General features: G+C 57.4%; 1 protein-coding gene across 4 annotated transcripts in view; it reads left to right on the forward strand.

Annotated features, from left to right (window-relative positions):
• The first annotated feature begins 242 nt into the window (after positions 1-242).
• The window catches only part of PDE9A (phosphodiesterase 9A), a 96,852-nt gene continuing 79,762 nt past the window's right edge, over positions 243-17,332 (forward strand). For all 4 annotated transcript variants that reach the window (XR_009540828.1, XM_060150984.1, XM_060150985.1 and 1 more), the window contains exon 1: positions 243-357. Coding sequence is in view for 3 of the 4 variants with exons in the window: in XM_060150984.1 (XP_060006967.1) it covers positions 289-357 (69 nt within the window). In the remaining variant the exon portion in view is untranslated. The remainder of the gene's footprint in view (positions 358-17,332) is intronic.

Here is a 17,332-nt window from a genome sequence, read left to right on the forward strand (position 1 = left end):
AGATGAGGGGGTGCGCCTTAATCTGGGAGGGGAAGAAAAGGGAGTGAAGATAAAGGAGAGAGGAGAAACGGGGAGGGAAGAGGAAGGAGGGAGGAAGGCGGAGTGGGGGAGAGGAGGAGGGGGCGGGGAGAGGAGGGGCCGAGCTGGCGGCACGGGCCGCAGCGGCGCGCTGGTTGGCTGGTCCCCGCGTCCTCCCGCCACCCACCCCCTCCTCCCACTCTCCGCCCTCCCCGCGGCGGCTGGCGTCGAGAAAGTACAGTAAAAAGTCCAAGTGCAGCGCTCGTCGAGATGGGAACGGGCTCTTCCAGCTACCGGCCCAAGGCCATCTATTTGGACATCGATGGACGCATTCAGAAGGTAGCCCCCTCCCCAAGCTTCCCAGCCCGGCGCGGGCGCCCTCCCGGCGCGCCCCCTGTGGTGCCAACCCGGCGGCGGCCCCTCCCCGGTGACAGCGCGGGGTCCCGGAGGCGGGTGGGGGCCGGCCAGGGGGCGCCGGCGGGGGAGGGGACGGCGATCGAGCGAACCGGCATCCGTGGAGCCTGCTGCGGCCCTCGACAACTCGGGCCGGGGGTTGGTGGGGCTCTGCGGGGCAGGTGTCCCCACGCGCGGCCCCGTGGAAAGGCGCGACTGCAAGGGGGGATTTTTTCCATTTCGTGGGCAGAGCTTTCTTTGTAACAGATCTGATTAGGCTGAGTTCCTCCGTTCAGAGGCTGGTCCGTTAAGCCTTTTACTTCCGGTGGAACACTCACCCCGGGAGCCGGTGGGCAGACCTGCCGGGCAGAGTCCTCAGACAGGGAGGGTGCCTGGAGCTCGCAGCCCCTGTGGGGACCGGCACCGCTTCCCGGCCAGCAGGGAGCAGGTTGGGCGGAGGGGTGTCGGTAGAGGCTGGCTCAGCAGGGACTGCTCATCCCCCACCTCCTTCAGTTACCCATCCCAGCAGGTGGCCGGCTCTGACCGCCAGGGGGTGACCCCGGGGCTGCTCTACCTCCTGGTCCCGCCGAGAGACTGGGTGACCCTCTGGACCAGCTTTACATTCAGAGCATCTCCTGCTTCTCACTGGCAGAGAGGGACGATAAGAAAGCTGGCTTGGAGCGGGCTTCTCCAAGCTCCCCGTAAGGTCCTGGGCGCGGGGGACAGGGAAGGCCCCAGTGAGGGAAACGCTCCGAAATCTCAGCTGCATGTTTCAGGGAAACCCTGCAGCTGCCGCGGCTCACTTTGCTCTTCTCAAGGTGGCGCACCCAGAGCTGGGAAGCAGGGGGAGATGCCCCAGCCGGGCACGGAGTAGCCTCGGGGAGCTGGGAAGCAGGGGGAGATGCCCCAGCCCGGCACGGAGTAGCCTCGGGGGCTCGGGTGTCTCCGGTTCTCACACAAGCCTCTGCCAGCCGCCTCACTCTCAGCCCATCCCCTGCTTGATCCCAGGAAAGGAGAAGTATGGGCTCCCCTTCTCCCACTATAGCCCGCTTCGTCGGAACCGTATAACGGGGAACAGGAAGCAGTTGAAACAAGGGCAGGTGGCCCACCCCCTCTTACTTCATCAGCACAGGGCAGGTGGTGACCTGATGCAGTACTCCCCCCAGGTCCCCGGACTTCCAGGGCTGGGCACCTGTGACCGCACAGGAATTTAAGAGCCTCCCCAAAGGAAGAAAGGGCCCTCCGCTGAGTACTTCCCTGCCCCAGCATGGACACACATGCACACACCTGGGCACGCTCGTGTGCACATGCGTTCACACACAGCACGCACATAAAAATATGTGCACGCACCACATGTAAACACACACAAACACACACGCATGCACACACGTACACAAGCACACACGCTTTTTCTACCCCAGCAGAGGAGAATTATCCAAGATTGGCCCTTTTTATCTTTGGAAAGAGGTGAGATGAGATGCTGTCACCATCAGAAGTGACAGTTCCTTCCCAAGAACTTCCCAAAGGTTTCCCGGAGAAATTCAGTGGGATGTGGGTGAAAAGTGGAAGAGAGGGTCCAGGGGGAGGTGAAGGTGAGTGGCGGGCTCAGCTCAGCCGTCACTGCGGGCATTTTGCGGCTGAGATGCTCAAGGTTTGGGTGACCGCCACGAAAGCAGCCCTGCAGTGGCCCTGGGAGACGGCGGGCGCCTGCGCTCGGGGTTGCCAGACCTGATGTTGCGGGTTGGTTCCACCACCTCCTGTGATCCTGGGCACCTAACCCTTGGCTCTTCTGAGCCGGCCTCCTGGTCAGTAAAGTGGAACAAAACATCTGCTTCGTAGACTCTCGTGCGCAGTGAAGGAGGCCATGTAGACAGAGAGCCTGGAACACTCTGGAGCACAGCGGGCGCGATGCTCTCTCTCTGTTTCGTCCGTGCCCTTTAACTAATACAAAAGGGGGGAGGGAGACAGTGGTCCTCAGACCTCTGCCATCTGTGTCAGTGCTTCTTGACCTTGCTGTGTGCTCTCTGCCTTTGTTGCCAGCCCTGTTGGGGGCTCCTGGCTGCATCTTTAGCCCTGGGGGAGAACCGGGTCATTTGGGTTTCCAGGCATGTGCTAGAAAGTCATAACCCCGCGCTCACCTCACGCTCGACACCCAGCAGCACTGTTGGGACTCTGATCCTGGGTTGAGAGCTCCTACAGCAATGCTTCCAGTGGCTGCGGTTTCTTTTCTTAAAGTCCCAGGCACTGGATTAATTCCTAAAGTTCCCAGCATGCAGTCGTGTTCTCTCTCCCTTTTATCCCCATCCCACCTCCTTTCCGGGAAAGGTCACTCTTGAGGGGAGAGCCCCGCGGAGTCGGAGTCAGGGGATGAGGCAGGTACCGCTTCTGACGCGTGTGCCGTTCTGTCCGCCCATCGTCCCTCCTGCGGCCCCCACGTTGTTTCTGCTCCCTGTCTGTCCAGTGCCCCGGCTCCTGGTCCTTCCACGCTCCCCCCAGAGAGGGCCCCAGCGGGGAAGAAGAAGATAACAGGCAGAACAGTGGCTTCTGGGGCTTCCCTGGTGGCGCAGTGGTTGACAGTCCGCCTGCCGATGCAGGGGACACGGGTTCGTGCCCCGGTCCGGGAAGATCCCACATGCCGCGGAGCGGCTGGGCCCGTGAGCCATGGCCGCTGAGCCTGTGCGTCCGGAGCCTGTGCTCCACAACGGGAGGGGCCACAGCAGTGAGAGACCTGCGTACCGCAAAAAAAAAAAAAAAAGAACAGTGGCTTCTGCAGATGGTGTCGGCTCCAGCAAAGCTTGGGGTGCAGACGTAACGTTGTCTTTAGGGACAGCCAGCCAGCGTCCCCGTCTGAGGCCGTACCGTAGTGATCGTACCGTAGGTGTTCCAGGTTCCTAGAGAAACCGTGGCGGCCCTCGGGAGGCTGGTTCACTGCTTCCTTGGTGTGAAGGAGACTCCAGCACACACGGTCACTTCACCTGCTCAGGTATCCAGTGGGAGGCCGCCACGGGGATCTGGGGTCCACTTGAGGGATCCGTGTTCCATCCGCTGGATTCTCCTGCAGAGGTTGTGCAGAGGAGGTTCAGAGGGCAGACGTGGCTTATCTTCCCGGGTCTGGGTCCTTCCTGGGTCTACACAGAAGCAGCATCCCAGGTGGCTGGCAGCCATGGCAGGAGCCAGACGGCGGTCCTGTCCTAAGCGCCTCCACTACCCCCCCACGGCCTCGGGTTAGTTACCTAACCTCTCTCTGCCGTGGATTTCTCCGCTGTCACGCGGGGATGCTAGTTGTGCTGCTTGTTGTAGGAGTCCAAGCGGACAGGGCAAATAGCTTAGTTATCCAGACGAGTTTACTGAGCAGCTGCTATGTGCTGAGAGCCGGGATCCAGCTTGGTGAGTCCCCCCGAGCCATGGCCCCTCTGCCCCCTGCTTCCCCCGGAAGGGACAGATAGTAAACTGCCGCTGTTGCAGGGTGCCTGGTGATGGGCAGGACACCGCGGGATTCGGCTGGCAGGAAGGGGCTGTGATGCCGGCCGTACATGGGGCCCAATGAAGAGGTTTCCTTCCTCAGAGAAGACTGGCGTTGTGGGGAAGGAGCCCTTCTCGCAGACTGGGTGGCCTCAGGAGGACCCAGGCCGGGGACTGCCGTATGGCCAGGGCTGCGGCCTCACGCGGCCCGCAACACCTCTGCACACCTGTCCCCATCGCCTGCGCCTCCACCTGCCAGGGGGGCAGGTGGGACCTGGCACCTCCCAGCCCCAGGTGAAGGAGGAGGGAGTGGGAGCCCCCAAGCCCGGAGAGCCAGCACCGCAGCTCTGAGGACTCTGCTCTAGGAGCTGATGCGTCCTGTTCCTACCCAGAGGGCTTGCTGTTTCTCTCCGCAGCTTCCCCTGACCTCAGAACCTGCTCCTTTCTCCCACCCGTGTCCGGAGCAAGGATGAGCTCAGCAGGGTTGCCCAGGGCATGACGGGACAATGCCCTTGGCATCAGGGAGCTTGAGGGGTCCTGCCTGGTGGCACGTCCGGGCGTGGGTCTGCCCACCTCCTGAGTGAGGCAGAGTGAGGCCTTTGGGGGACCCCCGGACCTGGCCTTGGGCTTGGGTTTGGTGAGAGGCCTCATCTGGGCAAGACTGACCACCCTGGAGACCATGATAAGTGCCGCTGAAAGGGATCGTCTGCTGGTGCATCGCCCTGGTCTAGCGGCCCCCTGGGGGACAGCCCCTTGTCAGGGGGCCGCCCGCGGCCTCTGTGAGTTGCCACGTCCTTGTTCCCGCCTCGCTCTGCAGCTGGAACTCGGGTCTTAATGGGCGATCAGCCACTTGAGTTCTGCTAAGTTGTTTCTGCTCTAAAATAATGGAACAAATGAGAAAAATCCAAAAGGAAGAGCAGTTAGAGCACTGGAAAGTTAAAACGTCAAGAGAAGGCTGTTCCCAGTTCCAGCGCCTTGTTGTGGTTGGTTCTCCCCGCCCTGTGACTGTGCCCCCTTCCCCGCTGGGGCTAAGCCCCCGTCTGCCGGGCCTTCTCTCCACCCTGCTGCCCGCCCCCCAGCCTGGCCCTGTTCACACCTGGGACCCCAGGCCGTGAAGCCGGCACTCAGCCCCCATGGAGCTGCGGGGCCGGGTCTGCCATCCCCTCCCCAGAGGTTCCCCCGGGGCTCAGGCCCGCCCTCCTCCCTGCGCTGGGAGCCCCGCTCTGCCCGCTCTGCTGCAGTCTCCCTGTGCCGCCCTGCCCTGCTCTGGCTCTGCGTCCTCCGAGGACGGCAGCCTCCGCTGCCTCTGACACAGACACGAGCCAGCGCTTCAAGCTGGCCGACCGTCTTCAGCCTGTTTGCTGCAGGGTGCACCTGCCCCCGTCTGGTCCAGCGCGGTCCGCATGGCGGGGCCTGGAGTCCCTCCCTGGCTCGTGGAATGTCTTTCTCCTCCTGGAATGTCTGGCTGGCTGCCTGGTGAAGCCTAGTGGAGATTCCCTTTTGCCCGCAGACGTGTGCCCCTGCTTTGCCCCACGCTCAGAACATCCCTGGCCTGCTGACCGGAAGGGTCTATGCCCGTCTGTACAGGGATGCACTCCCTGGCCAGGCAGACCCCGCGAGTCCTCTGGGCCTCCGTGCTGCTGTCCTCTCCCCGCATCACTGCCGGGTGCACTGCCCTCCACAGTCCCAGCAAAGTCATTTATCCTCCTTTTAATGTTCATAATGTAAGCGCTTTAAAAATATATTGAAATGGTAACAAGCTAATTGCAACCAAGGGAAGTTGGAGAAAGGGGGTCATTCCATACCCTTTCAGGGATTCCGGTGCGAATGGAGGTATAGGGCTGGTCGTGATGGGGAGAAGACCCAGACCCGCGCCTGTGATGACCCCCTGTCTGCAGCTGCGCCAGAGCCGGGCTGTGAACATTGATGTCTCTGTTTTCAGTCTCTTTTTCAACAAGTAGATCAGCCGCTAAAGTAAGTCAGCCTGACTCCGGAGATGCCGTATCAGGTGCTTCCAAATAAGATCTCTTGGAAACTCAGTCTCTCAAATTTTAGCCCGAGGTCGTGGAGAACTCGGGAGGCTGCTGGACTCCCTCCTTCCCACTAGCTACGGTCGGAAAACCTCTTAAACCAGACACTTTCTGACATCCGGACGCCCCAGCACGGGGTTGGCTGGAGGCCCGAACCTCACTAATGTCATCAGGGTTGGCGGGTAATGACATGGAGACCTTGCCGGCTAAGCGCAGGGGGGCCGGAGCTGCTCTCGGCGGTCATGTGGAGGGGCAGAGGCCGTGGTGCTGGGCAGACAGCCTCTCAGTGCCCGGCTCTGCCACGGAAAGGTCACCTTCTCCTCGGTGAGGTGGGTGCGGTGCTGACGCCCCACACGGGGTGATGCGAATGGCGCTAGGCAGCACTCGTACAGAGCCCAGGGCGGAGCCGGCCACCCGGGGAGGCTCAGTAAACACGTCCTGTCCCCCGGCCCCCTCCCTCTGCCCTGTCCACTCGGAGACTCTGGAAGAAGCCTTCGCAGTGCCTTGGTGTCCCCGGTTTCATATCTGTGAGCCAGCCCACTGTGACAGACAGCCACAAAGACGGGGGCAGTGCCAAGGCCCCGAGACCCCGGCCCACTGCCCAGGGCACCTCCCTCTCCGACCCGGCAGAGGCGAATCTCTTGCCCTGAACGAGAGGGCCAGTGGCCTCACCAGAGCCCTTGTGGGCCAAGCAGCTGCTTGGCCTCAGAAACGTGCAGAGTACGGCTCTGAGTGTCAGGGAAGAAAAGCACGGGCAGGGCGCCCCGTCAGACACAGAGGGCCCTCAGGTGTCCATGTCAAGACAGCTGCAGCCCAGCCCTGCCCCAGTGAAGGATTCCTCCATGCTCCCATCCCCTCCCCTTCGGCCGGACGGGCCATGAGACGGGAGGGGGGCCCCGGCAGCCCCCGCCCAGGTGTGGCAGAGGATGGGCTCCAGCCTGGAGGACGGCTCGCGGCTGGTGCAGGAGGCGTGTCAGCCGCCCAGCTCGAAAGACGTAGAGACGGAGCCACGGCCTCTTGCTCAGCTCATCGGGCTAATTCCTCCCACTTTCGTGGTTAAGTGTTTGCATTGCCAGGGTTCTGAATCTTTCTGAGAAAAAAGTGTTCTAAGGTAGTGCACGCTTAAAGATGCAGCCGTGAGAGTATAAAAAGTGCACCCGTCTCTCCCTGGGCACCGGGTTTACAGCCGTGCTGTGGGTCACTGTACAGGGCATTCAGGTGCCTTGGAAATGGCACCAAACGTTTCCAATCTCAAAAACAACCTCTGCAGTCGATGCTGTGGTCATTTGCCTTGGTCGCAGCCCTGCCTACCTGTCCCCCACCCCATCACCCCACCAGGTACCACATCTCCTTCTCAATTCCCAAAGCTGATCGCCCGATGGGGACTTTTGCCTGAACAGAAACTCACAGCACCTCTGAAAACTCGGTCTTGACACAATTAAAGAAGAGCTAGAACGTTCTGTTCAGTTGGCTTTAGATGCCCTGCCTAACATTTTTTTTAATTTTTAAAAATCGTAGTAAAGGGCTTCCCTGGTGGCGCAGGGGTTGAGAGTCCGCCTGCCGATGCAGGGGACCCGGGTTCGTGCCCCGGTCCGGGAAGATCCCACATGCCACGGAGCGGCTGGGCCTGCGCGTCCGGAGCCTGTGCTCCGCAACGGGAGAGGCCACAACAGTGAGAGGCCCGCGTACCGCATAAAAAAAAAAAAAAATCGTAGTAAAATACACATAGCATAACATTTTACCGCCTTCGCCGTTTTCAGTGCACAGTTAGTGGCACTGGTACATTCACATTGTTGTGCGGCCACCACCACCGTCCATCTCCAGAACTTTCTCATTTTCCCAACTGAAACTCTGTCCCCACTAAACACTGACTCCCCGTGCCCCCCACCAGCCGCCCGGCAGCCACCACCCTACTTCCTGTCTCTGTGAATCTGAGTGCTCTAGGGACCTCCTCTAGGTGGGATCATACAGGATTTGTCTTTTTGCGACTGGCTCATTCCACTGAGCCTAATGTCCTCAAGGTTCATCCTTGTTGTAGCAGATGTCAGAACGTCCTTCCTCTTTAAGGCTGAATAAGATTGCCTTGTGCGGAGGGACCACATTCCATTTATTCGTCGATGAATTTGCCTGCTATCTTTTAAACCTGAATCATCTCCACTCTTACCACCTCAGTTTGCAAAGCGTAGGTCTGTTGCAATAGTGAATTATTGTGTCTTCTGGAAAACTTTGTGTTCCCAAAGCCCTCCCCCGTTTCCTGGTCCTGGTCGTGCTCATCCAGGGCGGTTGTGTGCGGTGTGGTCTATGAAGTGAAATGTTACAGGCGGGGACGGGAGTCAACTGTTCAGGGAAGACAGATGCTTTTCAGATTCAATTACACTCAGTCCGTTTACCAGCAACATGACATCACGGTCGAGAGCACCGATTCTGGGGCGGGTTCGTCTGCCTTTGCACCCGGGAGCGTGCGGGCAAGTTACATGCCTCGGTGTCTCCGTCTGTGAGGTGGGGGGAAGCCAGCGTCCACTTCACGGGGCCGCAGTGATTAAATTCAAGCATGTGTGCTGAAACGGGGTGTACGTTTAGGAAGGTCGTGTTATTTTTACTTGTTTGTTTATTATTTATGCATGTCATGGATTCAAGCCGCCGGATCTCCGTGTCTGGCTGGGGGAACCTTCCCGAGACATGTGGCCCTGTGTGTCGTGCCATCGTTCCAGGCACAGGGCCGTGTGTCCAGGAGTGCTCTGTGGAATGAGGGGGCTGGCCCAGCCCCTCGGGTGTATCCAGCTCTGTGATACCTGGTGACTGTGTTCCCCAGGTTGGCCCCCAAACCTCTCTTCCCAGCAAAGACAAGACCGCAAATGCCTTTCATTTCTCCTCCGACTGTTTCGGAGGTGGTGCTCCATCAGGACAGCGGTGAGAAGGGAGGGCAGGGGAGGGGGACGTGACCACCCAGTGCAGGCTCTCAGCTTGGATGCGCTGGGACCAGCAGTCCCGATCGTGACGTGGGGCAGCCTGCATGCCCGCGTGCTCTCCAGCTGCCTGAGGGTTTCCAGGCTTCTGGGTCGTTTGTTTTGCTGGAGGGGATGGTAGCGGTACCCACAAGCACTTACCAATAATTTTACAGGCGAAATCAGCCTTTGCTGCGGAAACGAGCAGTGCTTGGAGAGTGATCGGCTGGTCGCTTTCCCCCGCGGCCCCAGGACCGCTCTGCTGTCTCTGTCCCTTGGATGCCGGCTGTGCTCCCCCAGCCCCCACGTGCAGCCTGGGAGAGCTGCTCGGCCCTGGGCGATCTGTCACAGGCAGACCCTCCTCGGTTTAGCCGAGAGGGAACACGGCCGCAAGGAAAAGCGGCCGCCGCCCTGCGGTCACCACCGCCCAGCTGCAGGCTCCGGGAACCAGGGTGCTGTCCAGGTGGGGTCAGGCATCCCCGAGGCCAGCTGCAAGGTGCACTGATTCATTCTGTAAGCAGAACAGTTAGCAGACCCAGTGATTCAGGCTGGCTTTATCCCCACAGCTTCTGCCTTGGGGATTTTTTTGTTTTTACATTTATAGCCTTACAACTAACAGAAAAAGAGGCAGTGCATTTGACATGATCATCTAGAGATCTTCAGTAATCTCTCCACCTGCGATTCCCATTTGCAAGAACAGCTAACCCGGAGCATCGTTCCTTGTTACGTAAAGGCTGACTGCCGGCAGAAGCAGCCGGGCGTGGCTGGCGGCTCGTCTGGAGCCCGTCTGCCATGCGCACCGGTTCCAGAGCGCTTCGGGGAGCAGCCCCCAAAGTGTCTGCGCTCAGAGTTGTGTTATATAAGCTTCACAGGGGGAAGAGTCAAGATGTGGGCAGTGCTTAAAGGCTGAAAATTCATGGTCACACATACCCTGAGATCTCAGTGAAGCTTCTTATGTAAGCCTCAGATGTCTTACCATCACTGTTAATAACAGAAAAAGAGCAAATAAAAGAAGCAGTGGAACACGTGACTCAGAGATGGCTTAAGATGCCCCCTGGAGCCCGCAGGACGTGCGGCGGTGGTCCAGCATGTACTTGAGACCCATCTTGCGGGGGGTGTTTCAAAGGCTGAGCCCCAAAGAGCGGAGATGGGAGATGGCACCTGTGCCCTCCTGGCAAAGACGGCCCCGAATATTCCAAGGGGTGAGGGTCGGAGAGGCACTTCCTGTGGCAGGGTTATAAAGGGGCGCGTGTAGGAGCAGTGAGTTTTCTCCGGGAGCATTTCTTGAAGCTACTGGCACCAGGCAGAAGAGGGATGAGATGGGTCCCAGCCTCAGGAACGGAGAGGACACTCCCGTGCAGGTGATGCCTGGGTGATGGAGGGTGCTGAGGTGGGTGGGCAGAGGGCGAGGGCGGCCCTTCTCAGAGTCAGACTCGGCGGCCTGCCCTGGGCACCCAAGATGTTAAGCCTGATCGTCAGGGCCCGCTTCTCAGGGCTCCCGGGAGTGAGCCTGGAGGGTGCGGGCTGCGTGCACCGGCGGACGTGGCTGGGTCCTCCACCTGCTCCCCTCTCCCTGCACCCCATATTTCCCTCCCGGAACGTGACAGCATATGCCAAGCCCTGCACCCTATTTTTTCCGACTCGTCCTGTGCACGGCATCTCCCCTCCCAGGCCTTTCCCTGAAGCCCAGGGCCTCTCCACGGATGGGGGACTCTGGGCCTCTTGGGCACTGGTGCTGGAGCAGCGGGGCCTCCTCTACGTCTGGGGTTTCTGACTCGGTCTGCGGCCCTGTGGTAACCCCTCCCCACATGCCCCCAGCGGATGCAGGTTGGGTCCAGACACCACAGGGCCCCCTCGAAGCCTCCAGCTCCCACCCCGCCTTGGACGTGCCAGGCTTGGCTTCTGGAAGAAAAAGCCAGGGTTTAGTGGCTCTCGGCCAGCCGCTGTGAGCCCCAGGCATCACACTAAAACTAGTGAGCCCCAGAGGGACTGCTTGGTTCAGCGCAGAGGCTGCACGGGTGACACGGCCTCCACAGGCTGGGTGGCACGGGTGCCACGCGATGTGGGACAGTGGGCGTCTCGGCGTGGCCCAGGAGACGCGACATCGGGGACGAGCACCCCCGAAAGTGCAGCCGCACTGAGCAGAAACCCCGATCTTTGGAGGCACTTGTAGCAGCCGTAGAGGATGCCCGTGGGGGTTTTCTCCCGATGGTGGACGCCGGCCTCCTCCTGGATGAGACGCAGGACGGTGGGGCTTGGACCCGCTCAGGGCCCCCAGCGTCACCCATGCCCAGAGACATTTCTTTTCTGGCAGGAAAACTGTGCTCAATTTTTCTAATGAAATTTCAAGCGATAAAAAGAAAAGGAAATACAGGAGGCGGTGGAGGGAGGAAGGAAGGCGGCCCCCACTGCAGATGGAAGCCTCTCAGCTCCCCTGCGTCCCACGACCAGCTCAGCTCACTGGACTTTCTCCCCACCTCCCATCTCAGTGCACACGCCACTGTTCACCAGGGCGCCCGCATGATGGCCCCAGGTGCCTCTCTGGCAGGTTCCCGCCTGCCTGCGTTGTCACCTCGTCCTGTCTTTGTTCCCGTGGGTCCCCACCGTTTGGGGTGAATTGTGTCGCCCCCAAAAGATATGCCCACGTCCTAACCCCCAGTACCTGTGAACTGGACTGTGTTTGGAAATAGGGTCTTTGCAGATGTAACCAAGGTGAGATGAGGTCATGCTGGTTGAGGAGGGGGCTTTATCCCACGTGACTGTGTCCTTTAAGAAGAGGGAAATAAATGTGCACGTGCAGAGAACAGAAGGCGGAGGTGGAGACCGGGGTCATGTGTCCACAAGCCAGGGAGCCCCAGGGGTTGCTGGCCGCCACCAGAGCTTGAGAGAGACGAGGACGGACGCTCCCCGAGAGCCTTCGGAAGGACCCAAACCCGCCATCGCCTTGACAGCAGACTCCCGGCCTGCGTAAACTTCTGTGGTTTTAAGCAGCCCGTTTGTGACACTTTGTTCCGGGAGCCCCAGAAAACTCATACAGTTGCCTCATTTTAACTTCATTACCTCTTTAAAGACTTTCTCCAAATACAGCCCTCCCCCGAAAGCCTCGATCGTTCTCTGGAAAGGGCTGAAAGGCGCAGCTTCCCTAGAACCCTCGGATTCCCGGTTCATTCCCACTGGGAATGACAGTGGGACGTGGACGCTTGCTTCGCAGGACAGCCGAGCTCTCTGGCCTGAGCTGGAGAGAGGGGCCCTTCCCGCCTCCTGGTCACGGGTCTCGCTTTCCCGCGGTTTCTTCTACGTCTTGCCTTTTCGCCCTCCCCCGATCCCCGCCACACTCACATTCTGCCTTGAAACAGGGCCAGAGGGACTGCATGTTGGGGGAAGGCTCCCCATGGGTGGTCGCCGAGGGGCTTCGGCGCCAGGTCCTCTCCTCCTGCCCCCTCCCAGCCGGGGCACCCAGGAGCCCTGACCCCAGGATGGGTCTCCCGGGACCACACCCGGAGTCCTGATGCAGCAGAGCCGCGCGGGCAGGGTAGCAGGACGAGGGCCCATCGAGGGGAAGTGCAAGGCTTGTGGGCCACGAGCTGCCTCTTACTGGGGTTAGATCTCAAGAAGTAAAGCAAATCTGAAGCAGACAGACGCCCTCAGCCACGTCCTAGCTTCAGGCAGCCCTCCTGAGTCGAGCTCCGCCGCAGCGCATTTCTTGTTCTTCCGCTCCTCGCTTTGTGCATTTTCAGTCCCCTGGGAGCCATTATTTCTAACAATGGAGCTTGGCCTCAGACACCAGAAGCGAGAAAAAACAGAAACAGAGCAACCCTGAACGATGACAAGAGCCGTGAGTGGATCAGCTGTGACAGATGGGTTCAGGGTGGAGGCTGCCGCAGACTCGAGCGGGGAAATGGGCCCCGAAATCCCGCTGAGGCTCAGGGCAGCCCAGAGCCTGAGCAAGTGGGGGTTACAGAGTCTGGGTGGCCGCGTCCTGCCGGCGAACGTGCGCACATCCAGGGCAGTTCCCAGGACTGGACAGTTCCCGGGCTCTTTCCCTGCAGCCTCCCAGCCTCACCGTCCTCCAGGCCCACGGCAGTTCTCAGGGGCTGAATCACAGCCTTTGACCCGCTCCCAAGCTTCCAGTGTCTCCGCCCTCTAACCCGTGCTTCCCTGGCCCCGTCCTGCAGTTTGGTCCCAATCCTACAGACACTCCGTGCCTCATGCAGCTTCAAGGACTCCCATCGCCTGCAATAAAAGATCCCAGCCTTCTCAGAATGGAGGCCAAGGGTTCGTTAGCTCCCTGGGACTGCTAACAAATCAGCCATGAGCAGCGTGACTGAAAACAGAAATGTATTCTTTCACTGTTCCGGAGGCCAAAAGTTCTAAATCAGTATGACGGGGGTCGGAATCAAGGTGTTGGCAGAGGCCCTGGGGGAGAATCCGTCCCTGCCTCTTCGGCCTTCTGCGGCTGCCAGCGTATCTTGGCTTGCGGCCTCATCCCTTGAGTCCTCAAGGCCAGCATCTTCCAATCTCTCTCTGCCCCGGCTTCACGTCACTCCCTCCTCCCTGTGTTGCCGGCTCTCCCTCTGCCTCCCTTGTGATTCTGTGATTTCATCTAGGCCCACCTGAATAATCTGGGATGATCTCACGAGCCTTAATCTAATCACACCTGCAGAGACTTTGCCCCATAAGATGATATTCACAGCTTCCCGGGGTTAGGGTGTGGGTATCTTTGGGGGTGGGGCATTATTCAGGGCCAACGGCCACTTGGCTGTAAACACATTCTAGCCTCAGCTCACAGCACGTTTCCTCAGCCCCACAGGCTCTCCACACGTAGTCACTGGGGTCGGTCTAGAGTTGTGGGTGGGGTGGAGCGAGGTGATCACACTTGCCCTTCACCTCCAGGCTGATTCACCCTGCTCCTTGTGGCCTCCCCATCCCTTGAGGCCGGCCCTCTTTCACAGATGTGTCCCATCCGCCTTTGTTTTCGTGTGTGTTGTGGACATCATCGCCTCCTCTGCCGCCAGGTACATAGTACAGGCAGGTCTTAGACGTCTCTCTGCTCCCCCCACCAAATGGGGCTCTTTATTTTGATTGCATTAACTCGTGCTGCGCTAGGCAATGTGCCTCTCAAACCCTGTCACCTAACAGGCTGCCTCGACTGCCTCTCGTGTGTTGGACCCCGGAAGAGGTGCGTGAGGAAGAGATGAATCTCGGGAAGTGGTGGTTTGCTTCAGAACCTCAGGCTCAAATCACCCCGCTCCCCACCACCCCCTCAGCTGCCTATCCAGCGGCCCCGGAATCAGCAGACTGGGCTTTGCTTCCAGCAGTGCCACACGCTGGTTGTATGATCTTGGGCCTCAGTCTCCACATCTGTAAATGGGGCTAGTACCTGCCTGGCAGACATTTGGGTCATGCTCACCACGTCCCAGGTATCTTGGGATGTATTTTATAGAGGCTGTGCATCCTCCCCAGATGGCAGATGAGGAAAGTGTGCAGTGAAGAAGGTAAGGAATTTGCCCACCATCCCAGAGTCCTTGAGAAGCAAAGCTGGCCGTGGAACAGGAGGGCAGGCTTCAGGCCCTGTGCAGTGAATGTGCCTCTCGGGGAGAAGGAAAAGCCAGCCATGGGGTGAGGTGGTCATTCCAGTATCTGGGGCTCAGGGCAGAAGCTGCCCAGGGGAGCCCCGCAGCGCCGTGAAGCTGGCCCTGTCCACTCTGAGGTTGAGATGTCTAAGACCAGGGATGTTGGGAGACTTGCCTGGGGCACACGGTGTATTAGAGGGGGAACAGAGTCAGGTCCTGGAAGCCCAGTTCAGAGGCTTTTCCTCGGCCGGTTCGTCACGCCCTTACAAGCTCTGCGAGAGCAGTGAAGTTGGTCTCTAGGGACCTCTCTCTGCATTTGTCCCAAACTCACCCTCCCACAATTCCAGGAGGCTTTGCGTGTGGGCTGCCCCCCGAGCGTGTCCATGATTCCCAGCTTCGCCCACACCTGGTCTCCATCATCTAAGACGGTTTATCGCACTGAGCCACCGGCTCCTCTCCCTTCCCTCGGCCTGGCCTTCACCCGCTGCTGGACTCGCAGTCGCCCTTCCTTTTCATTCCCACTCACTGGTGTGAACCTGGATGAGTTCCTCTACTCTCTGAACCTTAACACCTGCAAAATAGGAATAACAGTGCCCACCTTTAAAGCTTCCTTTAAGGATCAAAGATAACGCGTGTTCTTCCACAAATAAACGGCAAGAAAAGGAGACAATGTCTCACACACACACACACACACACACACACACACACACACTCACACTCGTTTTCAAGTCAGGATCCACACAAGACTCACCTGGTGCATTTGTTTGCTGACCCTCTTGGTCTTTATCCATTTGTTGCATCCCTTACGTTCCTTTTGCCATTTTATTGGTCAAAGAAGACATATTACTTCTTGTCCTCAAAACATGCCCCAAGGATAGATATCTGACAACCTGAGAAGTGATAAGGGAGATTGTTGTCAATTTTATTTCCATGTGATAATCGCACTGTGGCTATCTTAAACCATAAGAAAGAGATCTTATATTTTAGAGATCCACACTGAAATACATGCATGAAATAATACGATGTCGAAAATGAGCTTCACAGTGACCCCACTGGAGGGCGAAGTCGGGGGACAGGCAAAGCAGGATGGGTCTCGCGATGAGAGTCGCGGAAGCTGCGAGGTGGGGAGGGAGGCCCCGTTATGCCAGGCCTTCTGCTTCTGCACATGTTGGAGCATCTCCATTATACAACAGTTCCTCTTTCAGAGAATGTGTGTAATGCGTCTGGCTCATAGTAATAAATGGTAGTTTTCGTTATTATTTTTATTTTTTAACACCTTTATTGGAGTATAATTGCTTTACACTGGTGTGCCAAGTTTCTGCTGTATAACAAAGTGAATCAGCTATACATATACGTATATCCCCATATCCCCTCCCTCTTGCGTCTCCCTCCCACCCTCCCTATCCCACCCCTCTAGGTGGTCACAAAGCACCGAGCTGATCTCCCTGTGCTATGCGGCTGCTTCCCACTAGCTGCCTGTTTTACATTTGGTAGTGTATATATGTCCATGCCACTCTCTCACTTCGTCCCAGCTTACCCTTCCCCCTCCCCATGTCCTCAAGTCCATTCTCTATGTCTGCGTCTTTATTCCTGTCCTGCCCCTAGGTTCTTCAGAACCACTTTTTTTTTTTAGATACCATATATATGTATTAGCATATGGTATTTGTCTTTCTCTTTCTGACTTACTTCACTCTGTATGACAGACTATAGGTCCATCCACCTCTCTACAAATAACTCAATTTCGTTTCTTTTTATGGCTGAGTAATATTCCATTGTATATACGTGCCATATCTTCTTTCTCCATTCATCTGTCGATGGACACTTAGGTTGCTTCCATGTCCTGGCTATTGTAAATAGAGCTGCAGTGAACATTGTGGTCCATGACTCGTTTTGAGTTATGGTTTTCTCAGGGTATATGCCCAGTAGTGGGATTGCTGGGTCATATGGTAGTTCTATTTTTAGTTTTTTAAGGAACCTCCATACTGTTCTCCATAGTGGCTGTACCAATTCACATTCCCACCAGCAGTGCAAGTGTTCCCTTTTCTCCACACCCTCTCCAGCATTTATTGTTTGTAGAATTTTTGATGATGACCATTCTGACTGGTGTGAGGTGATACCTCATTGTAGTTTTGTTTTTGTTTTTGTTTTTGTTTTTTTTGCTGTACGCGGGCCTCTCACTGTTGTGGCCTCTCCCGCTGTGGAGCACAGGCTCCGGATGCACAGGCTCAGCGGCCATGGCTCACGGGCCCAGCCGCTCCGCGGCATGTGGGATCCTCCCAGACCGGGGCACGAACCCGTGTCCCCTGCATCGGCAGGTGGATTCTCAACCACTGCGCCACCAGGGAAGCCCTCATTGTAGTTTTGATTTGCATTTCTCTAATGATTAGTGATGTTGAGCCTCCTGTCATGTGTTTGTTGGCAGTCTGTATATCTTCTTTGGAGAAATGTCTGTTTAGGTCTTCTGCCCATTTTTAGTTTGGGTTTGTTTTTTTTGATATTGGCTGCATGAGCTGCTTGTAAATTTTGGAGATTAATCCTTCGTCAGTTGCTTCATTTGCAAATATGTTCTCCCATTCTGAGGGTTGTCTTTTGGTCTTGTTTATGGTTTCCTTTGCTGTGCAAAAGATTTGAAGTTTCATTAGGTCCCATTTGTTTGTTTTTATTTTTATTTCCATTTCTCTAGGAGGTGGGTCAAAAAGGATCTTGCTGTGATTTATGTCATAGAGCGTTCTCCCTATGTTTTCCTCTAAGAGTTTGATAGTGTCTGGCCTTACATTTAAGTCTTTAATCCATTTTGAGATTATTTTTGTGTATGATGTAAGGGAGTGTTCTAATTTCATTCTTTTACATGTAGCTGTCCAGTTTTCCAAGCACAACTTATTGAAGAGGCTGTCTTTTCTCCATTGTATAT

The sequence above is a fragment of the Lagenorhynchus albirostris genome, chromosome 5 (assembly GCF_949774975.1).
Source record: "Lagenorhynchus albirostris chromosome 5, mLagAlb1.1, whole genome shotgun sequence".
Lineage (NCBI taxonomy): Eukaryota > Metazoa > Chordata > Mammalia > Artiodactyla > Delphinidae > Lagenorhynchus > Lagenorhynchus albirostris.